The following is a 26,824-nucleotide window of genomic DNA, read 5'->3' as shown; positions in this document are numbered from 1 at the left end:
TCTCATAGGCATAGATACCAATCCAAACCTTCCGACCGGCCTGTCCGGAGATTCCCATCCCTACTTCCGTGATACTGCACGGTCAATACCGCTAGGCCCGAAGTAGGACCCCTGGAACGTGGACGGACAAGGGTCCCCTGGCTGGTGTGTCTCGACGCATTAATTAATTCATTTCCTGGGATTTTCTTAGGGGGAAGGGGGGGGGGGACAACGTTACATGCAGAACTGCTCAGCTGAGGGGTAAAATGTCGAATGCGTGAGACAGAGAGAGCCTCCAGTCGCAACTTCCCTCCTCGCCCCCCTCACCTTTTGCATCCATTTCTGACTTCATTCTTTGTTGTCTCCGCACCTGTCAAGCATGGAATCCTCTCGATTGGCTTTGCTCGCTTACAGCCCCCACCTCAGGGTCGTTCGCACGCCAAGGGTGAGAATGCGAGGCTGCGGAAGAGGAGGGCGACGGAGTACACGGACTCATGAGCCCTGACCCCGTAGCCTCCAGGTCAGCCTCCGACTTAGCGTTGCCCTTTTAGTCTCATTCGAGTATGGACGCTCCCTCGCCGACTGACTGGCTTGGTTGGCTTCGATTAAGAATTCACTAAGGGAAGGAAAAAATAAAAATAAAAATAAAAATAAAAGAAAAGAAAAAAAAAAGAAAAAAAAGAAAAAACAAGAAAAACCCAAAATAAGCAGACCGTACGACGCGATAATCTCGCATTCAATCTTCAAAATCCAAATAACGTTCTGTCATCACGACACCTTGGATTGATCATACCACACGGGAGGGTCTGGGGCTTGGGGATTCTCGCTATTACCCACCTCAAACGATGTCGTCTCCCCGTGAACCGGTCACCATCGTAGGGAGCGCCTGTCGTTTCCCCGGTGGCGCTGACAACCCTCAGAAGCTTTGGGACTTGCTATCGCAACCACGCGACGTCGGCAGGAGAATACCGGCCGATCGCTTTGCCGTCGATGGCTTCTGGCACGAAGATGGCTCACATCATGGTACCTCTAATGTTGCTCATTCGTACTTCCTGGACGAGGACCCGCGGCTGTTCGACGCCAACTTTTTCAACATCAATCCCCGTGAGGCGGTGGCGATGGATCCTCAGCATCGTCTCCTTCTCGAAACCGTTTACGAGTCATTAGAGTTCGCGGGATGGTCGCTCGAGTCGATGCGGGGAACGCCAACCGGCGTCTATGTTGGTCTCATGTGCGCCGATTATTACGACGTCCAGGCTCGGGATCCCGAGTCTCTTCCCCAGTATAACGCCACGGGTACAGCCCGGAGTATCTTGTCCAATCGAGTCTCGTATTTCTTCGATTGGAAGGGCCCCTCGCTGACCGTGGATACCGCCTGTTCCTCGAGTCTGGTGGCCGTGCATCAAGCCGTTCAGGCTTTGCGTCAAGGAGAGTGCACGGCTGCCATTGCGGCCGGTGCCAACTTGATCTTGGGCCCCGAGATGTTCATCGCCGAATCCAAGTTGCATATGCTTTCCCCAACGGGCCAGTCACGCATGTGGGACGCAAGTGCGGATGGTTACGCGAGGGGTGAAGGGATCGGCGTCGTGGTTCTCAAGCTTCTGAAGGACGCTATTCGAGATGGAGACACCATCGAGTGTGTCATCCGAGAAACGGCTGTGAACTCGGACGGCCGAACAAATGGAATCACAATGCCATCCGCTGCCAGTCAAGCCGCGCTTATCAGGCAGACATACCTCCGGGCAGGATTGGACCCGGCAAAGGAGTCCGAACGGTAGGTTTTGACTACTTCTAGCCGAATTGCCAGTCTGCTAATTCGTCGTCAGATGTCAGTATTTTGAGGCACACGGAACAGGGACGCCCGCAGGTGACCCTATTGAAGCGGAAGCAATAAAGTCCGTCTTCTTCCCTCGTGCAACCAGCCCGAGTGAAACACAAGTGAACGCTCTTTTAGTGGGCTCCATAAAGACAGTGGTGGGCCACACCGAGGGAACGGCGGGTATTGCCGGTCTGATGAAAGCGTCCCTGGCCCTGCAGAATGGAACCATTCCGCCAAACATGCATTTTAACCGTCTCAACCCAAGCATATTACCGTTCTACAATAACCTGCAGGTCCCTGTTGTCCCCACATCCTGGCCCAAAGGGGGAGTTTTCCGTGCCTCGGTAAATAGCTTTGGGTTTGGAGGCACAAACGCACATTGTGTATGATACATCCTCAGACATTATGGATCATAGTCTGCTAATTTTCCGTTTAGATCCTGGAGCGTTACGATCAATCCCTGCACGGGGACTTGCACTTGTGCAAATTTTGCCTAACGGACCCTGTTGCAAGCCGCGAAGGCGACTTTGTACTTTTACCATTGTCTGCGTATTCAGAGCGCTCACTTTCACTGCTGGTTGATTCATATATTGAATATCTAACGAGGAACCCCTCCACCGATCTAGGATCATTTGCACATACATTACGAAGTCGCTCTATATTTCCATCCCGAGATTATGTCCGTGGATTCTCACGAGAGCAAATCTTAGAGCAGTTGCATGACTTGAAGGCTGACTCGAGCAGTCCAAGGAAAGGCCTAGAAAGCAGCAGAAATTTGCCACCAGGAGACGCCGGCCGTGTTCTAGGAGTTTTCACCGGCCAGGGGGCGCAATGGCCAACGATGGGCCGTGACCTGATCTTGAGATGCGGGGCCTTCTCTTCAACTATTGATCGTTTAGATGACACCTTGAGACAGCTTCCTGACCCACCTAGTTGGACGCTTCGTCAGCAGTTAGAAGCCGACAAGGATGAATCAAGATGTAACGAAGCCGTCTACTCCCAGCCCCTGTGTACCGCTATACAAATTGCTCTGGTAGATTTGTTGCGAAGTATTGACATCAAGTTCTCTGTGGTCATCGGCCATAGCAGCGGGGAGATTGCTGCAGTAAGTAAAGATTACTCCCGTAATTCAGAAAGTAGGAGATCGCTCATGAATTCCATCCTATAGGCATATGCTGCTGGTTGCCTGACAGCCAAGGCGGGTATTATCATCGCCTATTATCGGGGAATCTATTCAAAGCGAACAGAATCGGAAACCGAACCTGATCTCGCGATGATGGCGGTGGGAGTGAGTTTTTCCGAAGCTCGCAAAATCTGTAGTCGTCCGGAATATTCAAATCGAATTTTCGCTGCCGCCAGCAATGCGCCCTTCTCTACAACAATTTCTGGGGAGAAGGCAGTCTTGCAAAATGCATTGGAGGAGTTCCAAGAAAGAGAGATCTTTGCGCGAATGCTTCACGTTGACAGGGCATACCATTCACCTTTCATGGAATCCTGTGCACAACCCTATCTGGATGCCCTACACCGGTGTGACATCAAATACACCGACGCACAACCTCATTGCACATGGGTATCTTCTGTCCATGGATTCGAGATGGATTCAAGCTCTGATATAGTTGACAACAATTACTGGATACGCAATCTACTGCGGCCAGTGCTGTTTTCCAACGCCCTGGAGCAAGCAATCAAAGACCATGGGCCGTTCGATGCTGGCATTGAAGTTGGTCCCCATGCAGCGCTGGCGGGACCAACGTCGCAGAACCTCAAAGCCACGAAACAAACTCCAATTCCATATTATGGAACCTTAAAACGCGGCGAGAATGACATCTTGGCTATTGGCACTTGCGTGGGCAATCTATGGACGACTTTGGGTTCTTCCGCTGTTAGCCTGAGCAAGTTTCAAACCGCCATCAACGGTAGCCCATCCGGCAGCTTCCGTATGTTGAAGGATGTTCCGACATATCCATGGAACCATGAAGAGGTGTACTGGAAAGAGACTCGTCTGTCAAAGGAGTATCGGAGTCGCCAGCAACCGCATGAGCTGCTGGGCCCGTGTATCGAGAAGTCAGAGCAGCAGATACGATGGCGCAATGTTCTTCATCCGCAAGAGATCCCGTGGCTTCAGGACCACAAGTTGCAAGGGGATGTCTTGTTCCCTGCGGCTGGGTACTGTGTCATGGCCGCGGAAGCTGCATTGAAATCATGGGAGCAGCCATTGCAGATGATCGAGCTGTATGATCTCGATATTCGACGTGGTATAAATCTTGACGATGGCTCTGCTGGGATTGAAGTCGTCTCGTATTTGAATCGGGATTCTTCTGAGAATGGACGCGCTTCCGGTGCAAAATCGGCTGAAATGCGATTTTCATGCTGTGCCGGCAAGATCGACGGAACGGATCCCTTGAATATTCGGTTCACTGCTAGCATTCGCGTCCAACTGGGAAACCCGGACGTTTCACTGTTTCCTCCTAAGATGGAAGACTCTTCGGAGCTGTCTGCTGTCGAAGTTGACCGTTTCTACATGACAAATGTTGGCCTTGAGTATACCGGTGTTTTTCGGGGTCTGTTGAGCGCAGAAAGAAGGATGTTTCAGACTTCGGCAAAAGTGAACTGGCTCCAAAGCTCATTACCGATACATCCGGCTTCACTAGACTCCTGTTTCCAGGCCCTTTTCGTTGCATTTGCAGCGCCAGGAGATGAGTAAGTTACTCTGGTATTACATTCCAAGTTGTTTCAGTTCTAATTCTTTCCCTATCAGAAGCCTGCGAACTGCCTTTCTTCCTAGGAGAGTGAAGTCTATGAGGTTGAATCCTTATCTTGTGCAAGGGGCCCCTGGAAAGTATCAACCACTCTCTGTTGACGCTAACATTACTGAATTTCGCCCACCTACCCAAGACGATTCCTCTCATTTTACCGGTGACATTGAGATCTACAACACCGAGGGCAACTGTCTAATCCAAATAGAAGGATTCAGCTGTGTAGCACTCGCTGCTTACTCAAAGGAACAGGACAGGCAGCTCTTTCATACGACTGTATGGGACCAGGACATCTCTTTCGATATGGTGGTTTCCGATTTCAAGTTTCCCAATGAGCACCATTCGGCTTCCTTGACAGAATGCGAAAGGCTCGCCTATGATTACTTCCAGATTCATGAATGCATCACCCCAACATCAGAGACTGTTAAAATTGGGAACATGACAGGATTTGAAATCAATGATTCAAGCTCCTTGGATATAAGATTAATCCAAGCTGCTCGCAACGCCTCTCTGGTGTCTGACGAGAACCGACATCTTCAATTTATCGCGGCACGGGATCGATACGTGGAGTCGGGCCTTTGGGTCTGTCGCATAAGAAACCACCTCACGCGTACTGTCAAGCAGGTTTGCCATAAATTTGCTCGCATGAAAATCCTTGAGCTTTTTGCAGGAAACGGCGCAACAACAGAGCTTGTTCTAGACTCACTAGAAGGCGCATTTGTGTCATATTTGGTGACGGACCCATCGCCGGAAGCTGTACAAGTTGCGCAGGCTGGTCTGACATCGCGAAACGATAGACTTCAGTTTATGCCTTTGGATATCGGCGAGATTCCATTTGAGCAGTTCGAAGATCATACATTCGATCTCATAATTGCAAACACCTTTCCTTGCAATTTTCGAGATACATGTTCGTCATTGGAAAACGCTCATCGGCTTTTGAAGCCGGGAGGTATCTTACTCCTCGCTGGAACGACTGGTATGTCGTTGTTTGCATGTTTTATCCGTGAGCAGGTGTACAACTTAGCGCCTATTGAAAGAGGCCCAGAATCAATGGTCCGCTCCGAAAGTGACTGGGACATGGTACTGGAGGATTGTGGATTCTCCGGGGTGGACTCCATAGCCTACGACACCGCCGAGTATTCAAACCATTGCCACTCACTGATCATCTCCAGAGCCCAAGGAGCCCCCTTTGAGACGGTCTACCGACCGCTGGAAGTGGCGAGCATGGTCCCTCTGGAAGATGACATTCTTATCATCGGCGGCAACTCGTTCCTTGGAGCTCGGATAATAGGTGAGCTTCAATGCCATTTCAAGACCTGGAACCACCATATCACCTATGCCTTGTCCGTTGATGATATACTTCGCGGGGGTATACGTGTTCCAGCGTATGTGCTGAACCTGGAAGAGTTGGACGAACCTATTTTCAAGGACATGAATCCAGTAAAATTCCGTGCTCTTCAGAATCTTTTCCAGCAGTCCAAGAATATCTTTTGGATTACAGAAGGTTACAAACAAGCCGATGCCTACAGTGCTATGACCGTTGGTCTTGGTCGAGTGGTGACTACGGAGTCGCCGAACTTGAATCTTGTATTCCTCGATGTTGACAACCCCAAGACGCTGGAATGTTCAATCTTAGCTGTCTTGTTTACGCAGTTTGTTCAGGGAGCTGAAGCTCGCATGAATGAAAACCAGGCTCTCTGGGTTCAAGAACGTGAGATGGCAATTGAAAATGGGCGCCTTTATATTCCCCGGGTAGTGCATGCGAAGGAAATGAATGATCGATTCAACTCTTGGTTCCGACCCATAACGAAGGGCCTGCCATTGGGAATTTCCTCTGCCCAAAGGTTGTTACAATCCCATTCCCTGGAAGACAAAAATGAGCCCCCCGTTGCTGTGAATGTAATCGCGTGCTCATCGATGGCCTTCAGAATTTATGATGGAACATGTGTCTATCTTTCCATTGGTTTGATGGAGCATGAGGGGCGCGAAACCATGGCTCTTGCCTTTACATTGTCACAGAGTCAACTGATTATGGCAAGCAATTACTTTGTGCTGGACAATGTCATCAGTAAGGACTCGGTGCCGGACGTCCTGAAGTTCTTAACTGCCATGCTTGTTTCCGCAAGAGTGCGAGAAACCGCCACATTTGGAAAAACCGTCATTTTCACCAACGATCCGGAACTAGCTAAGGTGCTTTTCCTGGCTCAAAACGACCACGAGCCACTCCTGAGACTGGCTACTTCTGACAAAGCGCTTGCCGATCTTTACGAGTCAACTATTTACCTGCATCCGCACGCGCCCCTGAGGAGCCTTCGACTGCTCCTCCCGAAGGATATTTCTTTGTACGTGAACCTCGATCCCAATCCGAGGTCGCTAAATGATCGACTGCTTGAGGTTATCCCGGAGGCATGCGCTACCATTGACTGGCACTGCTTCTTCTCTTGGCGAGCGTCTCCTTCAACAAATTTACTTAGCAAGTCCACCTCAACAGTCGCTGTCTTGGAATCAGTCTGGCATGATTATCTCGCGAATGAACAGGCGCTCCAGGGTGTCGATACGAATAACTTTGAGACCACAACAGTCTGTGCGGTAGAGCGATTTACCAACACTAGAATCGAATATCAAGTGGAACGCCTGGACCCGAAAGAGTTTCTTCGCAGCGATGCAACCTATTTCCTGGTCGGAATGACTGGGGAACTTGGCGAGTCACTCTGCCGGTGGATGGTTGCAAATCATGTTCAGCATATCGCAATTGCCAGTCGATCGCCAAAGCCGGCTCGGTGGCACCAAGAACTAAGATCTCAAGGGTGTCAATTAATGGTTCTGAGTCTGGACATCTGTAATGCGTCCGAATTGAAAGACGTGCATGATCAGATCGGGAAAACAATGGCGCCAATCGCCGGAGTGGTCAATGGCGCCATGGTGCTGGCAGATGCTGCATTCTTCAATATGGCTTTTGAAGACTTTGTGCGTGTTCTGAGACCTAAGGTGGAGGGAAGTGCCAGGTTGGACGAAATGTTCTCCGATGCGAACCTGGATTTCTTTATCATGCTGTCGTCCACAGCCTCGTTGATCGGGAATGCTGGTCAAAGTAATTACTCGGCCGCTAACATGGTGAGTGAATCTTCTGTTTTGTCTTCTTTTATCACTTTTTTTGGTTTTTCTTCAGGGTCCCCCGTCTTGCTTTCTAGTTTGTACGCCTTTTGCTTTATGATCTGGCTAACTTCAAATAGTACATGAAAGCAATTGCCGAACAACGGCGTCAGCGGGGCCTGGCTGGCTCTTGCGTGGACATTGGCATGATCCTAGGTCTCGGCATCGTCTCTCGCGAGAAAACACACGAGGAACCTTTGCGCAGAGCAGGTCTGATGGCAATCGCAGAGCCAGATTTTCACTGCATATTCACCGAAGCTATCCGTGTCGGTCAAACTACTACATCGGAATCTCCTTGTTTCTCCACTGGTCTGCACGCTCCTCTTGGCCAGCTCAGGCCTCAGTGGTATCGTGACCCCAAATTTATGCACTTCCAAGTGAACGAAGACTTTGATTCCACTGCCAAGAATTCGAGTACGATGGTCTCACTACGAGAGCAAGTCGAAGGCATTAGTGATACAGCTATCGCTGCATCTGTCGTTCAAGAGGCCTTTATGGGGATGCTGCAGAGCTTGCTTCAACTGCCTGCCCCCATTGCCAACCCCGCTAGGCCTCTCATTGAGCTTGGAATTGACTCCTTGCTTGCCATTGAAATTCGGAGTTGGCTTCACCACGAGTTAGACTTTCAGGTCTCTGTTCTTAAGGTCTTGGGAGGAATATCGCTTGTCAACTGTAAGAAAGCATCCTGAAAATATTGGCACAGCCCCGCTAACCTCAATACCCAGTATGCCGAGAAGCTACGGAGTACATCTTTACAAAATTAGTCGCCGTCCCCATGGAGCCCGAAAGTATAGAAGTAGAACCCATGAATCAAGAGCTTCAATTCTCTTCGGTGCACTGGAATGACAGAAGACAATCCGATACTTTATCCTACATATCTCGGCCTCGAGATGATTTTACGGCTGAAAGCGCGTCCCTTACGAGCTATACAGTTGAAACAACTCCTCAACTCACTTTACAGATCCCAGATACAGTGCCGATCGCCCTCAGGTATCGAATGAATTCGTCTACGGAGAGAACCGTGCCACTCTCTATCGAGCAGGAAAAGATGTGGTTCATGCTGAGTTCCATTGATGACCCATCAATGTATAATTGCATTATGCAGTACGAGTTACACGGCCATCTGGACAAGGACCGACTCAAGGCTGCCGTGAACACGGTGGCTAGGAGACACGAATCACTACGGACAGCTTTCGTTGCTGAAGCACCAGGTGGAATTCCGAACCAGTCAATTTTGAACGATCCAAGAATACTCTGGACAGAAATTAGCAGCGCGGATCCCTTGGACGTGCCGAAGGAGTTCTTCAGCCATCAGAGTCGCGTGTTCAACCTAGTTGAAGGAGAGACAATGGCTATCTCAGTGATTTCACCTAGCGAGGACCATCATATCATAATATTCAGCTATCATCATCTTGCCATGGATGGAGTTAGCTGGCAATTGGTGCTACGAGAATTCGCTGCTGCATACAAGGATCCAAAAAGTCTTCCACCGGTTGCCGCTCAGTATGTAACGTTTGCCAACGAACAGCGGAAATCAACTCAATCACTCGCTCACCGAGGGAGAAAGATGTATGGTGGTAAACGCTCTCAGGAAATCCCAGCTCCGCTACCTCTATTCCCCTTTGCAAAGTCGAGCTTCCGACAAATACAGACAACCTATGAGATGACCCGCAAATCTTACCGTCTTGACGAAGACACCTCGAACACTATCAGACAAGCAAGCTCGAGTATTGGAACTACGGCATTTCATTTTCACTTGGCTGCCATACAACTGTTTCTTCAGCAGATTCTTCAGGTTGATAGATTCTGTATTGGTATTGCGAATGCCAACCGAGATGAGGCTCGTTTTGAAAGAGTGGTGGGCTTAATGGTGGAGATACTGCCTCTTATATTTGAACCGCAGAAGAACCAGACGTTCTCGAGTCTGGTCCAGGAGACTCGGTCAAGAGTTTTGGGTGCATTGAGCCATTCTTCAGGGGCTAACCAAGCTTCCATGTCCTCTCAAAAATATTTCTCGGGCAATGAAGTACACAGTCCCCTGTACCAGGTCCTGGTCAACTACATCGCCGGAGTCACGCATGATGTCACTTTCGATAACTCAGTCTTGCAATACTCCACATCAGATGATGCTCGTCAGCCCCAGGATCTGGTGATAACTATCCTGGAGGATATCGACGGGACCACTCTTTTATCCTTCCGGGCACAAGACTATTTGTATGACGGCGCGGATATCCAGCTCCTAGTGTCCCTGTACGCTCGCTTGATCCACGATCTGGCTCAGCACCAAGAAAGCCAGCTCATGGATTATGAATTTTTTGGGTCATCCGAGCCAGTCTCGGAGCAGTATCTCGGAAACGGGCCGGAATTGGAATGTCCTTTCTGGTCAGACAGTATCTCACGGCGCATATCTACTGTCATAGAACGCTACCCAGACTCCTTTGCCGCGAAGGATCAGTATGGAGCGAGTCTCACATATCAGGCAATGGAGCTTAGGGTCCAGTCTATCATAACAATTCTAGTTGAGGCCAACGCAGGTCCGGGTGACTTCATTGTGGTAGCCTGTGGGCCCTCTGTCGATGCAGTATGCTCCTTGATTGCAATCTGGCGTGTGGGCGCCATTTATGTGCCCGTTGACATTGACCATGGCGTCGATCGACTGGCAGTGATCGTGAATGACTGCCATCCTTCGGTTATTCTGTGCAAAGATGCGCGTACAATCCGATTTTTGCAGCATGATGACAACCTCGAGATAGTTGAGCTGACCGATGACCTTCTCGTGACGAAGACAATGAGCGTTTACGATGGGAACGGAGAAGACACGGCCGTTTTACTCTACACAAGCGGAACAACCGGCGTACCCAAGGGTGTCTTGCTTAGCCACGATAATTTGCGGTGTCACATCCAAGCCGTTGAACAGGAATTTGGAGTTGATAGACCAGTGGTGCTGCAACAGAGCTCGCACAACTTTGATGCGTCAATATTTCAGATGTTGACATCTCTGGTGCATGGAGGAACGCTAATCATGACGAGCGGCCGAAGTGATCCGATGGAGCTTGCATACTTTATGCTGAATGAATCAGTTACCTTGACATTGGCGGTACCGTCAGAGTACACACTGTGGATCTCAGAAGCAGGTCAGGTCCTGGAGAAATGTTCTTCTTGGCGGTATGCCTTTTGCGGGGGCGAGAAGATGGGCTATGCGACAACCCAAGCGTTCGCAGGACTAGGTCTCTTGGAGCTGACATTAGTCAACGCTTACGGCCCTTGTGAAATCTCGGTCGCCTGTACAATGGGAGTCATACCATACAAACAAGTGCACAGTGACTCCGATTCCATACATACCGGGCGACCCTTGCCGTGCTACAATCTAATCATGCTCGACGAGCGACTAAGACCGTTACCGAGTGGATGGCCGGGTGAGATTTGCATTGGTGGGCCTGCTGTTGCCAAGGGTTATCTGAATCGCGACAATGAGACGAGCAGCCTCTTCATCGATCTTAACGGTCTACAGCTGTACCGAAGCGGCGATTATGGTAGAATATTGAGCGATGGGAATCTCGAATACCGCGGCCGGATCTCCGGTGACTCTCAAATCAAACTTCGCGGCATGCGCATTGAGTTGGATGAGATTTCCAATGCTTTCATACAATCCTCCAAGGGGGTGCTGACAGATGCCGCAACGATTGCCAAGGGCGACGAGGGCAACCAATATCTCATGACATTCATCGTGTTCGCTCATGCTCTTCGACCTGCCGATACCGATGATTTCATCAAATTCCTCCTTGGCACTTTACCTCTACCTGTCTATGCCAAGCCAGCGATAGTCACCCCTATCGAGCATATCCCTCTCACGGGAAGCGGAAAAGTTGACAGAAAGGCACTCGGCAAACTGCCGGTCAAGCGTAGCCCCCATCGTTCGGCCGAAGTTACCGGTCTTGGTATCATCGAGGTGAAGCTGAAAGAGTTGTGGGAGGAACTTCTTCCCCCAATGAACACGTTTATCACCAAACAGTCGAATTTCTTCGAGCTGGGCGGCAACTCACTTCATTTGTTGAAGCTTCAGGCGCGGATTCGTCAGATTACCAACGCGAAGGTTCCCATATCGAGTCTTTTTAGGGCGTCCACATTCGAAGAAATGGCAATTCTTATTGGAATGACTACGAGTGCGCACCAGGCTGAAACTTCCATCGATTGGGATGTGGAAACTGCAATTCCAGAAGACCTTGACCGAGGAGAAACCATGCGTTCATTTACCGAGGCCAAGAAGGTCAAAGAGGTCAAGGAGGTTATCCTCACCGGAGCCACCGGATTCTTTGGGAAAGCCCTCCTTCGCCAACTGGTAGATAGTCAATCCGTCGAGCGGGTCCATTGCATCGGCGTTCGGCCAAACGAGGATGGCTCGCCTAGACAGCTTTCCGTTCAATCATCTAAGATCCGCTTGTACAGCGGTGATCTCTCTCACACCACCTTAGGCTTGAGCGCGAAAGATATATCGACGCTGACTGCGACCGTCGATTGCATCATCCACAATGGTGCTGATGTGTCCTTCCTCAAGCCATACACCTCGCTTCGAGCTGCAAACGTCTTATCGACCAAATTACTATTTGGACTCTGCCTACCCCGTCGCATTCCATTCCACTATATCTCCACTGCAGGTATCACAAGCTTGTCTCAAGAGCAAGTGTTCCCGGAGGAATCACTTTCTGGTTTCCCGCCGGCTTCCGATGCCGCTTCTGCATTGACGGAGGGATACTCGGCATCTAAATGGGCTAGCGAGGTTTTTCTTGAGAAGGCGAACGCAAAATTCGGCACCCCTGTTCACATTCACCGGCCCAGCAGCATCACCAGTCCCGAAATGCCCACAACCAACGTGATAGGCACAATCCTCACGCTGAGCCGGGCAATGAAAGCCGTTCCCTCCACCGACCTTTGGGAAGGGTACTTCGATTTGATCAGCGAGAACCGAGCAGCCGATCAAGTTCTTGATAGCATTTTCCGAGCCACGATCGATGATGATGCTGGTGTTCGCTTCTCGCATGTCTGCGGCGAGACTCGATTTGATGTTAGAGAATTGAAAGAGCACATGGAGTCATTGGAAGGGGTTGCTTTTCAACAGCTGCTGTGGAAGGAGTGGGTCGATCGGGCGAGATCCTATGGTCTTGATCCGATGGTTGGGGCTTACTTGGAGAATTTCGATAATGGCCAGACGAAGATGTTGTTGCCTTGGCTTCTTCATTCGAGTGAACATGACTGATGAAATATATGGCGTCTTTGGAGTTATAATTTTTGGGTCTTATTTTCTGGGGGTTTGACTTATAACTGGTTGTGTGTCTATAAGCCATTGTGAATTCTGCTTGCGTACTTGGTTTGTTGAATATATTCATCATTATCATTATTACTATCACTATTAGCTATATCCCTCGTAATTACTACACAGACCCTCGATAAGATCTGATCATCATTAGTTAACAGACAGATAGAGTTCTTAGCGAGCGTCGCTGCTAACAAAAGGTTCGAATGCAGTTCCGATGGGTAAACCTTATTTGAAATCAAAGTTCAATCTCTTCCTCCGTATGATTATTGCCCGCCGAGACAAGCGACATGGACGCCCAGGCATCAAAACTGTCTGCTCGAGCGGCGAGATACGCCGCTTTCCAGTTTCGAGACGAGCTTGATCGATTTAACGATGGTCGGTTTGTATGGGTGTGGGTTGGGTTCGTTTGGTCGTTGTCATTGAGCATATCAGAAGTAGACATCATTTGACTGGTTTCTCGCTCTGGAGAATGGGTTTGGTCGTCATGTGGTATTGTGTCATTGTGGAGATCTAAGATCTGTTCCGGAGAATCGAATTCTGATGAAAGGACGGAGAAAGAGTGGGTTTTCTGGCTATCATCGATGATTTCCTCGTCGTCTTCGTGATTAAGGTCCATTTTCTCGATGTTCTCCATGTTGTCGGATGGATGAGGCGGAGTTTCCGAGCTTTGAGTCGATTCATTCTCATGGTGGGATTCGTTTGGTATGTTGTGGATACCAGATCCAGTTTCTTTCGTGTGGTTAGATGTGAGGTGCTTTGACTCATCTTCTGGTTCGGTGTCGAACGATGAAGGGAGAGATCCGAGTTGATAGAATGGGTGTTCGGATCGAGCGTTGTTGAGGAAGTTCCATGCTTGACGGATTTCATTCTGCTTGGTCTTTTTGGCCTTGGGAGTGGAAATTGAGATAAAGGGTCTTTTGGGAGAAGATACTATGCCGGATGCCGTTTCTAGGGAAGATTGGATCAGGGGAGGTGTTTTTTCCGATGACATGGGATGAGAGATTTCGTTGAGACTAGGTAGTGATTGAGGATGATCATGGGGTGCTGTGCGTTTAGATGGGATTGATGATTCGACGCTGTCTGGCAAACTGGAGGTCATCTGGCTTGATTGTGGCGTGATAGTGTCATCACGTCGTGGTTTCTTTCTTGAGCGAAGTTCTTGGTCGTGGGCTAGCATGTCTCGCATGTGTTGGTCGTGAGCGAAGTTTTTTCCTGAACAGAGATGGCCGAATAAAGACTGCATGGACACATCTTCGGTCCAAGTGAGAGGATCAACTGTGCAAGGGACGATGTCTTTGGGTTTGAATGCGGCGACTAGCTCGCATAGCTCGGTGTAGGATGAATGGCGGGAGTATGGGAAGTGCTGTCTTTTGTTAGGTAGGCCATGATTGGTGAGGAAGGGAGGCCACGCACGATTGTCTTAGGATTTGGTTCTTTTTCCGATGAATGTTGGATTACATCTAGCCAGAGCTTTTCTCGGGAGTGACCACGGCTGAGGAGACGTATGAGTTTATCTAGAGAAATTTCATGATCGTTCGTCAGTCCGTAACTGTCCAGCGAGAGAACCTTGGTCTTGGATCTGAATGCATCAAACAGAGCCTTCCTTGTTTGTGAGAGACTTCGGGGATCCTGTATCTGTTCGAGACATAGTCTGTCTAATTTCTTTAATGTTGATTCATCTGGTAACTCGAGTTCATGGATCTGGTACAAATCGCCAGCCCCGCCACCGATACCGATTTCGGGGACTTTTGACCCATCTTCGCCGCGATGGACGATCGGGACAATGTAGACCGTTTTCTCGGATGGAACTGCTGAGCATTGTACACCTGGCTCGCAACTGTGAATACGAGAGTGCTCGTCCTCGCTCAGGCATCCAGAAACAGACCGATTCCCGAGCTCGTATCCACAAAGGGCGGGCGCTTCGGTTGCGTCTGTCCTTTGGGAGACAAGTGATTTGTAAAGACCGAGTTGGTATCGATCCAGATGTATCTATTTTATTAGCATGGGTTGAATTCAACGTGAATGAGCGATCATGCTCACCTTCGAGTTCAGAGCAGCAGAGAGCGCGACCCAAACTTCCTCGTACCCGAATGTCCAGGCACGGAAATAGAATGTGGTATCATCCGAATAGGGAGCGACCTTTCGTAGGAGTTCGGATATTCCTTCCGCTTTTGACGGAAATACATTCGATATGTGAGAGGCGCGAGCAAAGGTATTATCCAGGTAAATTTTATCCAGCCGTCTGTTTCCGAGAGTGTATGGAATGAGGATCGGATGCCGGATGAGGCTGTTGACCCACCATGTTTCCGCTAATGATTCGTCAGCATTACTTAGGGAAGTTCTCTTTCAGTGATTTGTGCACACCTCTAATGTCACCTGTATACAAGATAGCTTTTCCATTGCCCTCGATCAGAAACATTACGGCCCCGGAACAGTGGTTTGCATCGAAGAGGGTAACTCTGATGGATTGACGAGGGGTAAGTTCGATCTCTGTTGGTGTGTTCAATGGAATTGGTCTCTGCGTGCATGGTTAGCTAGGAAGTATAGTTCAAGGGTTGGTCAGGTTACCAGAAGCTTTGATAAATGTTGGTAATGTAACCGCCTTGATTCAAGAATGCCTTTGTTGAAGTTCATACGATGCGGATATTTTTCAATACGTAAAAGTATCTGGCAGTGATGAGTATCGGGTCTCCAATGTAATTCGAGATGAATGGATACCTCTCTGGTTGCTGCGGAGCAGTAGATAAAGGGAGCCCGCAAGGACTCCAGCCCCTGCAAGTGGTCGCTGTGGACATGGCTGAGAAAACATGCTAGGGGATGAGGCCTCTCAGGGGCTTTGCGGAAGTAGTCGACTGAAGATGGTTAGTGATGAGTATGGATGGCGCAAGGATGTTATTGGTTATTTACTCCGAATGTCAGGGAACTCTATTGGAATTGTTAGAAAGCTGGTCTATCTGCGCGTTGATTTGGGGGATTCGATACGCACCTTTAACAATTCCATCGAAGGTGGACATTGGTACAATCCAATGAAGGCAGGCGCCTATGAATCTATCTAGAAAAGCATATTTGGGGGGCTAGGGCTGCTAGGGTTGACTCGAGCGAGTATTGACGAGTGGGTTGTGGAGGATGAAAGAAGGAAGATCGAAGAATGGAGAACGGAGAAGGCAGCAGCAGAGTTGATGCCTGGGTCCTAAGGTGTCGCGGCCGATATTTGCAGCACGTGGTGTTATACTGATTGGAGAGGTCGGACCAATCACAAATCGTCTCCGTGGCGCAATCGGTTAGCGCGTTCGACTGTTAATCGAGAGGTTGTCAGTTCAATCCTGACCGGGGACGTTCTTTTTTGCTGGTTCTTTTTTTGCTCCCCACCCAATCTGTATGGGAAGGGGTCTCCGCACAAGGAACTCGGTCGATTATGGATGGTGCCTGAGGCTCTTCACGAAGATCATCTCTGGGATCATTCCATGTTTCTGATCACGAAAGTAACATATCAATATCATTGCTCACGCTGGTAAATCTTTGATAAAAATACCTCAAACACTCTCTTGTCTAATCCCTCCGATTCATCAACTGTTTCGATCCTCTTCCGCAACTCCTTCACATACTCTTGCTCGAGCTCCCGGTAGACCAACTGGATATCAAGATCCTCGAACACAGATTTGACTTTCATCGCCGCGACTTCATTTCTCTTGCCATAGCATTCATCCAGGATCTGACGCTGGGGTCCTGAACACCCACTCAACGCCTCATTGATTACCCACGAACATTTATTATCCTGAATATCGGTACCCACCTTTCCCGTCACATCCGGATCGCCAAACACATCAAGATAATCATCCTGGATTTGGAAATACTCGCCCATATAAAGCAGAATCTCCTGTGTCTGGCGCAGATTTTCAGAGGTCGCATACTGCAAGTAATATAATGCCAACGCCACGGGGAGGAAGAAACTATAGTATGCTGTCTTGTGTCTCACAATGCAGAGATATCGCTCCATGGAGAATTTATTCAAATCCACTGTCTCCTGGGGTGCCGTACTCATCTCACATAACTGTCCCAACACAGTCTGAAACGTGGTTTCATTCAAGAGCTCGACAAGCTGAATGTACGCCGGGTGAGAACGGAACCGAGACTTGAGGAGCATAAATATGCAGGAATGCAGCATCGTTCCGTCGTTGATGGCGAGGAGCCCTACTTCTGGCCGCTTGTACCAACAGGGCTGGCCGCGTCTAGTGCTTGAGTTATCCATGATGTCGTCGTGGACGAGGAAGTGGGCCTGGAGAAGCTCGACCATCCATCCGAGAACGCTAAGATCATGGAATTCGAGGTCATTGAGAGGTCGGTTAAGTAGAATAGTGCCGGTATCGACGACCGAGAGTCCGCGATTAAGTTTTCCGTTGAGAGTGTTGTACGTTAAAGACTTCAGTGTTCGGTCAGCTATAACCTATTCAGGTATGATGGAACAGAGTTACCTTCTCAAACCATTCTATAGTGGAATCGGGAACGCCGTATTGCTTTGTTTGTGTCAGGACACGCTGCACCAGGGAGGGAAAGACGGCTTCAAAGTCTTCGCGGCTGCTTTTTATGGTCATGTTGAGTGGGTAGAAGAAGATATGTGCTTGTTGCAAATAAGGTAGTTTGCATGTCTTTGCAGAAATCACTTGTTAGTTATTATATTGTTTTCGATGTATTTGCTGGTCATCTTCCAGCTGAGATAATCTTGTAGCAGGTATATTTCCTTGGCATCTATAACTTTAATCTTAAATTGAACGATTGACGTATTTGCGATCATCACGTCATACAATAGCCTGTCGGAGAATCCGATGGAAAACACAGTAAATACCTCTCGCCTCAACTCTATTATACGCCGTCTACGGCGCACTTGTGCAGTTTTCCATTTCGCTATTAGCTTTGTGGTTAGGAATCATATTAAATGGTGGTGATTAGCTAAAAATAAAACAGAAGAGTAAGCTTTCTTTTCCGCCGTGGGTCGGTAGATATCAAGATAGGATGGTCTTTCCGAAGTCCTTGATCTCTACGCCTGGCACTACTGGTTTAGGAAGGAGAGAATTTCATAATATCACCTAATTTACTTTGCACTTGTGCCTTATCCTAATTCTGTTTGGTGTGTGGATGGGTTAGCCTTGCGTCATCGAATGATTTACTGATTAGACAACTTTGTTAAGACATTGCTATCTGAGCAAAATGCCAGAACCATAAATTAACAACTCAAAATAATGTTCGATCTGTGAAGCGTATCTCAAAGTCCTGGAGATTCAATCTCCCAGCAGTTTATTGCGTCACCTGACTCTTTTCTAAATCTAAACAAAAAAGGAAAAGAAAAGAGAAATGCACAGAGCCAAATTTCAATTGAAAACGACAAAAGCAAAAAAAAGCTCTCAGGCTCTTTACACTTTCAATGAAAGCACCATTGAGCCGTTTTCGTCTCTCGGCACAGAAGCCAAATTGTACCGAGTTGTCGTCAGGCTAATATTTAAATTAGTAACATGCTATTGGATAGTGTGATATTGTATGGGGATTACAGACCTCCAATGAAGGAACCCAGTACAGTAGTCATAACAAGACTGTAAGAATGTCTCGCAAGCTTTATCCCCTAGCTGTGTTGCTAGACCTGCGTCGTACCGGGCCAGATCATGGCTGGCGTCTTTGAGCAAATGAACAGCCATGTCGACAACCTCCTGAAGGGAGTCGTTGGACTTGTAGAGGAGAGGAATGAGGCTGCACACTTCTCCCTTTTCCTACTGGCATTTTAGTACTGGATTTAGCATCATGTCTTTGGATAAACAAACCACTTCTTTTCGGAGAGAGAGAATATCGTTGGTTCTGGTGTTTGTTAGTAATTAAGTTCACATGATGATCATGTGGCACTGTGTATACATTGCGATGATTCTATTAGTCTGAAGACAGATATCTCTCATAAAAGGATGCAGGAGCGTCGAGTGCGAAAGTCGTTTGTTCATGCTAAGTCTGGAGGAAAGGTCAATACGAGCGGTAGCGAGATGGTGCAATAACTAGAATTACTCTGTTGCAGCACAAACTACGCCCATGAGGTTTGTGCCAAGTCGATAAGTCCAATACTCGTCGATAGTAGGCAGTCGTCCCTGGATGCGATGTTGCTGTTCTAAACAGGACATCTCAATAGTGAACTCCATCTCCTCCAAAATCAGACCCCTGTGCACTGTATCGTGTATCAGTTCACCATGACCTCTCGATTATGTTACATAGGCGTCAGCCTTTCACTTACCGGGATCATACTCCTCTTTGATAAAATGAGCAATCGGCTCGAATCTCTGCAAGAAATGATTCTCGAACTCCTCTGGAAATACGCTTCTTTTTTCAGCCCCATCCATTCCAAGACTCCCTCTCATGTACCGCAACGTCTGGCCCCGAAACCTCTGACTAGCTGTGAAATCCCCTCCCAAAGCCAGAGATTCGGATACTTGATCCAATTCATCATCCCACATGAGGAGCCATATGATCAGATATGCAAGAACCTGCAGGGTTCTAAACTCCGCATGAGGCCACCACAAACAAGCCAACAACGCCAAATCAGTCGATTTGACCTTTTCAGCCTTCTTTGGATTTCCCGGGAACAGGCTTCAGTGTGTTAGCTGCAGCAACAGTGAAATAATAAAGTTTCGGAACAAACCACGAGGCAGGAAGAGTTTTTTTACCTATCTATGAAATCATTTGTGGACGGGACAAGTTTTGCGTGGTTAGGGTTTGCGGTTTCAGCCGCAGGGAAGAAAGCCCGCAGCTCGGGGATGAGGACCTGCTGGTCTCGAAGGCCGGACAGAATCTCATGGGGTGGTTTGGATTTTGTGGCTAACATTTTCAAGCAAAAACAGGTAGCACTGTTGGTCGAGAGCTGGCTGACGAGGTCGAGGCGCTTTGATGAACTCTGGATCAGCCGGATAAGGCGTTTATATCTACTATCTTATATTGCATGGGTCCTGACGTGGCGCAAAACACCTTAATGTTCGTATTCCACAATAACACTAACTTTTCTAATCGATTCTGAGACTCTTGCCTAACCTGACTTACGGAAGTATGTTGGGCTTCCTGAAAAGGAGTCCTCAGCGTCATAAATGACGCGGCAAGCTCAACTGTACACGGATTTTTCTCTTCTTAGCAATGTATGCATATATTCAGACTCAAATTTATGTTTGTATTATGTAGATGGATGAAAGAGGTAAACATTACAGCGCAAGTCTCTCGTTGAAAGTTGTCATTGTCTCCATATCTGACGTCCTTGTTGGGATTAGAGGCTAAGGTAAGCGACAAGAAACATGTGAGACTCCCTATTCGGCATTGTACTTGCTACTTCTTCTCTAAGTTGGGCACCTGCATCGGATGGTCACTAAGAGTTAGTTCTGTTGACGTGGACGAAATAGTCACCTAAAACTGTAGCTCGTGATATCAGTGAAGATCCGGGTCAAATAATCAACAAAACGCGTCACTCCAGACGGTATAATGTGCTTTTTCTATGATGTCGATAACCAAATAAGGAACTTGTTTCTACCAGAATGGTTATTGCTTTTCTGTTGACGTCTGTTGTTAACATTGTCTTGCTGCAATGCCATGCATTCATGGCTTTTGTTGATGTAGTAGAAGCCCTGCGCCTGTCTCAAAGGCCACGGCCACCATCCCTTAGCTCTTGTTATACTATAGAATAAGAGTTTTCAATGACTTATTTCTTCGACTTACATGAAGTTTGTCTTATTTCTGAGTATTGATTACCCCCACCCTAATCTGACTTTGTGGCTTAATCATGCTGTCCCATGGAACTTGAGAATAAACCCCCACCCCGATGGCAACATTTACACATGGTGGGAGAGTTCTATACACAATATAAATAGATAAATCACTCTCAGTTTATGAACGTTATAAGAAAAGTCAGCTCTCACTTCTTTCGAAATCCAAGGTTACATCACCATGATCTTTCTCTTCGCTATTATCGGATTTGTTCTTCTCCTCTCCTTGGTTCACTGGAAGAGAACCCCTCGATATATCCCTCCAGGTCCAATACCCCTCCCTCTGGTTGGCAATCTTCATCAGTTCGTTCGTTTAGTTCCATTGAAGACTTTCCATGACTGGCATAAGAAGTATGGATCGATCGTTGGACTCACTCTCGGGCCCAGGACCATCATCATCCTGGGCACTCACGCCATCAACAAAGAACTCTTAGGTGGCCGAGGCCAAATCTACAGTTCTCGACCCTATATGCCTCTAGTCTCAGACAATATGACCGGTGGCCTGAACACGGCCCTGATTCCATACGGGGAGAGGTGGAAGACCCATAACCGCATCCATCTCGCGTTGTTGAATCCTCGAATGGCCAGGCTATACGAGGGTCTTGTGGACTTTGAATCCAGGAGATTGTTGGATGGGATCTGCTCGACTAACGACTTCTCCTCTGTCATTTACCGCTACACTGCGAGCTTGATCTTGGCGTTGCAATACGGCAAGTCTGTCGATGTGAATGACCCGATCGCAAAGGATTTCAAGGAGATCACACACAAATTTGTCAAAGCAATCGGGGCCAGTAGCTTTCTGTTCGAGTGCTTCCCTATTCTGCAACGAATTCCCTCATCAATGGCGCCCTGGATCAAGTCAAGCAACGAGCTGCACCATGCCACGACAAGTCTGTTCTCTTCCAGCGCAGAGAACGGCCTCTATTCGAAAGAATGGAACTGGTCCAAGTACGTGCGGAATCTGAAAGATGCACAAGGCATGCCTGAGGAAGAGCTCTGGTATCTGATGGGCATACTGTACGAAGCCGCAACGGACACCACTGTCGCTATTCTGCGCTTCTTCGTCATGGCGTGCGTTTTGCACCCCTGGGCGGTTAAGAAAGCGCAAAGGGAGCTGGATTCCGTGGTTGGAGACTCCCGATTGCCTAAGGCAGAAGATATGGGGCAGCTACCGTACGTTAGAGCCATCATTAACGAGGTCATTCGGTGGCGTCCTGCGACTCCGGAGGGGATCCCGCGAGCGACCTCTGCCGACGACGTCTATCAAGGATATCATATTCCCAAAGGAGCGACAGTATTGGTCAACATGTGGGCCATGCATATGGACCCGGATGTATACGATAACCCTGAATCATTCCGTCCTGAACGATGGATCGAAAATCCCAATTTACCACTGGGGATCTTCGGATATGGCAGGAGAGCTTGTTCGGGGCGTCACTTTGGCCAAATATCGCTCAACATGGTCATCTCGCGAATGTTGTGGGCTTTCTCGTTCAATCATAGCTATGAGGATGGCCGCCGCATTGAGATCGATCCTTGGAATATGGAGCAGCACGGGGCCAGTTTGAGACCACTGCCGTTCCCTGCTGATATCCAACTTCGGGATGAGGGCCGCAGAGCGGTTCTTCAGAAGGGCCCTGACGTGGCAAAGAGTGTCGAAGAGCTTTTGGCTCAAGTGGAACAAGAGGTTGCACAGTAGCTACATGCATCGGAGGGTGTTTTCTTCCTCTATCATTTATCTGATACTCTCATGTATGCCATGTCGCATTTCTGACTTTTGAATTAAAATATCAAACAGCCATCACTCTTCGAACCACATAGCGATCATCCGTCTGAATTTCCAAGAGAGAGGCAAAAGACCACGTGCTACGAAAGCTATTTTGTCTCTAATCAGAAGATCAGAGACAGCTTCTCTCTCGCAGCCGAGGACCTAAATTTTCTTTTACTTTGCTCAATTCTATAGGAGGAGGTTTTACATCGCCCTTCGCGGTGATGAGATTCACCTCTTCGACGGTGAATGTATCTATGACGGCGAAGCACTTCGCCGGGGTAGAGTTCGTTCCGGCAGCATCATCGAAGCGTCGCAGAAGCTCCTCGTAAGATGGAGGGGATTTTTCTGCTGCGTAGCTAGGAGGTTTCTGGGCATCGGCCATGATAAAGAAAGTCAAGAAAGATACTTGTTGTGTGTCAAGATACAAAGTTTAGTACGTCAAGAGGGGAAAAATATTCTTTTTTGATCAGACATATCAAGTGCTTCTGTGTCTTCAGTCTTCTTAAGACTCTCTAGCAGAAAGTACATTTTCTCCACTTTGAGAAATTCTATAACCAAGGCCGAGATGGAAAGGGAGCTACAGCTCATCTCCCGCATTAGTGCCCTTTCCTCAGCTCATCCAGCTTCATGCAGCTTCTCGTTCAATCAGAAAGGCCGGAAATAGTTTACACGGAATATACGAATAATACTCCGAGTCGTGGCACTGGTTATGCATGTTTCTGCAATCCTGACCAGGGACATCTGACCGCTGATGTTGGCGATGTTAACGACCTGTAACATCCTAGTTTCGCTAAACAATAAATACTTGCATATCTATATCATATCTAGAGACAATCTAAGTACATACGACCACAGGGTGTGGAGAACAGGGCTTCCCGTCCGCTCAGCCGTACTTAAGCCATCTTGAGTCCGCTCAGTTAGTTGTCGAAGAGCCCTTAACCCAAATGTTTTTCTGAAACGATCTTTAGATCGGGTGCCAGCGATGGGGGTGCTCTGCTTATGTACGGTCGCCGGTAGTCGCCAACGTCGCCGGTGATCGTCAATGGTCGCCGGTGATTGCCAGTGGTTGCCAATGGTCGCTGGTGGTCGCCAATGATTAGAACCAGAAAGGTTTAATGAGCTGAACAGGGGTTTTTTGAGCTGGTTCAGAAGCTGTCGATAAATAGGCGGAGAGCCTTTGCGATTTTGTTGTAACTTCTGAACTTGTTTTTACCCTGCCTTGCCGAACTCTGAATCTTACTCGAATCACGTGTTACCACATGACCATGACCTCCAACAAACTTCAAATTATCGAGGAACGTTGTCGTCTGGCAGCTTCCCGTGGTTTCACTATTGATTTTCAACAACAACAAGAGAGCCAGGAAAATGTTATTTGTCACAAAAAGCTTGCCCCGACTACATATGAGAAATATGATCGGGCATTAGGAAATTGGGAACTGTAAGTTCACTCTTATTATTTTTTCCTTTAGGAAGAAATAGCTCAGAGATTTCTGACTGAGGATATAGCTGGCGACTCTCACGGAATGAGTCTAAGGAAAAGAACTTTTCGCATGATGAGCCAGATCCAACCCCTCAAATCCTAAAGTCATTTGCCGAAGACTATATCGCTACTAGGAAGAAAATTCCTTCCCAAAAATCAGCGTGTCATAACCTGACTAGTTTCACTTCTCTCTGGGAACGAGAAACATCACGAACTTTGCCCCTTCATGTTAAGAAGGACGTCCTAAATGTAAATTTCCACGATATACGAAGAGCCCGATTAGCGTAACTAACTTAATGTTTTAGTATATTCGGAATACCCTCACTCCGAAATATGGACTTCGTACTGAACCGAGAGAACGGGCCCTGGTTACAGCCAAAGATATTGAGTATTTGTTACGCCGTCTATTCGGCAAAGATAGCCATGATTACAAGCATGAGCGAGCCAGAGTTCAGACAGGGTCTTCTTTGTCCCTCTTTGCCGGCTCTGGGGCCCGAGCCGGTGCTATTGTCGAATCCAGTTCCTATCGAGACTCGAACGAGTGTCTCTATTATAAGGTTAGTTCTACCTTGTGATCTTTTTGAGGAGTGAATCTAATAGATTAAACCAGCACTTGTCCTTCAATATCAAATGGAGTGAAAACGGGCATATTAAACGATGGGTGACCATCGACCCTGAATTTTTGAAAGGTTGGCGTTACCGTGATGATGTCAAAATGTCAGTCCATATTCAAACCTTCCTCAATTCTTTAGCTTATATTTTTGATTTGCTCTAGGCCAAAGAATTGGTTTCGAGAACACCCTGTTCTAGGATTCAATTTTGTCTTCTGGGTGATTGTGCATGGTATTGCAGACAGTGCATTTAGGGGCATTTCGTCAGTGGACGATCTTTTAACAAAGCGCCCACCGGTCGGAAGGGAATCATGGACTTTGCAGTGGTCAGATGCTGCCAAAGAGCTTCCATTCTTCCGCATGATTACTCCGAAAGGACCTTCGCCAGATAGGGCCTTAACATTTTCTGCTATGCGTCATAGTAACACGGCACTTGCTGAGAGAGAAGGATTCAAGGATACCCTGCGCATCCATGGTATCAGGGGTGAAGTAGCAAACAGGATTGACCGTACGACCCCAATGCAAATTTTGAATATAGTGTTACTAACTGTCCTCTAGCCAAAGCATCTGAGGCTACGCGTGGCCAGGCACTTGATCACCAAAACCACGATACCTATCTCAAGTATCAAGCACAACTTAAGTCTCTGGACGTACAAGCCATGTTCTACAATATGGAGCCGGACTATGAGTGCCGAGATATGGAACAAAGCATGGCCCATCATCGAGACCCAAATGCGCCCCAGCACATTGACGCTGCTGCTCTAGCCGAATTCGAGAGTGATGATGAGATATTAGCACTCAATAAGCAGATTGCTGCATTGACAAAACAGATTGCAGGTCGTCCTACGGTACACAGGGATCTAGACCTGGAACGTCGTAGGCTCTACAGCAGGAAGGCGAAGAAGCTCGAAGCTAAGCGGTCAGCCTTTATCGCCCAGTGGTGGGAAGCTTCTTATGACGAATATATTGCCGGCAATGACTTCTCTGAGCGCGACACGACCTGTCTGTTCGACATATATAAGAAGTACATGCCCGCACGATCCCGTCTTTGGGACAATCTTTTCAAAAAAGTTTCTATTGACAGCAATGAGGGCAAGCAATGCCTGCACGACATGATCTCTTTATGCACTTCAACGGAGAATGTCGCTTATTATCCCGGATTGGCACCAAAAGACGGCCGATGTCCAACCTGTTCACGAGAAATGTCGAGGTTTGGCGCCTATTACCGCTGAGATAACGTGTACTGACTTTCTTTTAGCATTTCTCTACAGTGTCGCGCAAAACACGTCCTGCAGTGTCGACGAAAGTACTTGGATGCTGCGCCCTACCAACAATGTTATAAGAATGGCAAACGCGCTCATCGCCGTACCCAGCGCTCATTTGTGCAGTTCTGTTATCTCTGTGCTGAATTGGTTTATGACGCAGATGAATGGGACAGGCACTGTCAACACCATCTAGAGGACCTTCAACCTCGTTGTGGAATCCTGACCTTTCGGTACACAACCGTCGCGGCCGGACTTTGTCCCTTCTGTTTAGGGGATGAAAGTAAGGGCCCCTCAGAACGGTTCAAGCAATGGATGACCAAAGCCACTCTTTTAAATCACATTGATGATCACCTGAAATCTCATCAGTCGAAGGAGGTGATGCGGTGCCCGCATCCGCTCTGCCAGAAGAAAGAGTATAAAGGCGTTGTAGGGCTTCGGCGGCACTTTTACGATGTCCATTCTATTACAGAGACCCGTTCAAATTGTGTTACTCGAAAGCGGCGATGGCCGTTAGAGGAAGAATCTTGCGATAAGACAGAATCTATAGAAGGTGTGAGTTACAAACGACTTTGCAAAGAAGAGACAAGCGAGATAAGTGATTAATGGAAATGTACAACTGATCGTATCTGGAAATTCTGGAATAATGTCTTTCGGAATGTACTAAGTCCTCAGGCATAATCTGGGCCTCAGCTCAGTTGGGACGGAGATATTCTGTTTGCTTTCGGGTCTACGTGCTGCGTTCGTACATTAGATCACTGGTAACGTTTCTAAACAAGGGATCTTCGCATGTATGTAAAGTATACGTTATAGATTGGCATGCATACAAAATCTAACTAGCTTTTATCCCGATTCTTCAAAATATTGGCAGCGATTGGCATTGATTGGCATTCAAGACTACTAA

The 26,824-nt window shown here is 48.0% G+C and overlaps 5 protein-coding genes across 5 annotated transcripts; 3 read left to right on the top strand and 2 right to left on the bottom strand.

Moving 5' to 3' along the window:
- Window positions 1-824: 824 nt before the first annotated feature.
- Window positions 825-12,961, top strand: KD926_008245 (polyketide synthase; the record flags this gene model as incomplete). Its single annotated transcript, XM_053100947.1, has 7 exons — window positions 825-1,753; window positions 1,806-2,181; window positions 2,235-2,903; window positions 2,967-4,498; window positions 4,557-7,668; window positions 7,788-8,379; window positions 8,433-12,961. The coding sequence occupies 7 exons, from the start codon at window positions 825-827 to the stop codon at window positions 12,959-12,961; spliced, it is 11,739 nt and encodes a 3,912-aa protein (XP_052955403.1).
- Window positions 12,962-13,256: 295 nt separating this feature from the next.
- KD926_008244 (putative DNA repair protein) lies at window positions 13,257-17,613 on the bottom strand (the record flags this gene model as incomplete). Its single annotated transcript, XM_053100946.1, has 6 exons — window positions 13,257-14,384; window positions 14,435-15,010; window positions 15,062-15,330; window positions 15,386-15,539; window positions 16,554-17,441; window positions 17,494-17,613. The coding sequence occupies 6 exons, from the start codon at window positions 17,611-17,613 to the stop codon at window positions 13,257-13,259; spliced, it is 3,135 nt and encodes a 1,044-aa protein (XP_052955402.1).
- An 816-nt stretch (window positions 17,614-18,429) lies between these two features.
- Window positions 18,430-19,874, bottom strand: KD926_008243 (terpene synthase family protein; the record flags this gene model as incomplete). Its single annotated transcript, XM_053100945.1, has 7 exons — window positions 18,430-18,508; window positions 18,569-18,780; window positions 18,832-18,865; window positions 18,920-19,009; window positions 19,064-19,220; window positions 19,287-19,639; window positions 19,717-19,874. The coding sequence occupies 7 exons, from the start codon at window positions 19,872-19,874 to the stop codon at window positions 18,430-18,432; spliced, it is 1,083 nt and encodes a 360-aa protein (XP_052955401.1).
- Window positions 19,875-20,977: 1,103 nt separating this feature from the next.
- On the top strand, window positions 20,978-22,495 carry KD926_008242 (cytochrome P450; the record flags this gene model as incomplete). The annotated part of the gene is made up of 1 exon (XM_053100944.1): window positions 20,978-22,495. The coding sequence occupies one exon, from the start codon at window positions 20,978-20,980 to the stop codon at window positions 22,493-22,495; it is 1,518 nt and encodes a 505-aa protein (XP_052955400.1).
- A 1,331-nt stretch (window positions 22,496-23,826) lies between these two features.
- Window positions 23,827-26,116, top strand: KD926_008241 (uncharacterized protein; the record flags this gene model as incomplete). Its single annotated transcript, XM_053100943.1, has 7 exons — window positions 23,827-24,005; window positions 24,074-24,296; window positions 24,353-24,604; window positions 24,658-24,764; window positions 24,823-25,166; window positions 25,217-25,702; window positions 25,917-26,116. The coding sequence occupies 7 exons, from the start codon at window positions 23,827-23,829 to the stop codon at window positions 26,114-26,116; spliced, it is 1,791 nt and encodes a 596-aa protein (XP_052955399.1).
- Window positions 26,117-26,824: the final 708 nt, after the last annotated feature.

This window comes from Aspergillus affinis, assembly GCF_023601865.1.
Source record: "Aspergillus affinis strain CMG 70 chromosome Unknown NODE_52_length_214890_cov_85_929348, whole genome shotgun sequence".
NCBI lineage: Eukaryota > Fungi > Ascomycota > Eurotiomycetes > Eurotiales > Aspergillaceae > Aspergillus > Aspergillus affinis.
Note: the sequence above shows the minus strand (reverse complement) of the source record. Positions and strands in the feature narration are given on the sequence as shown.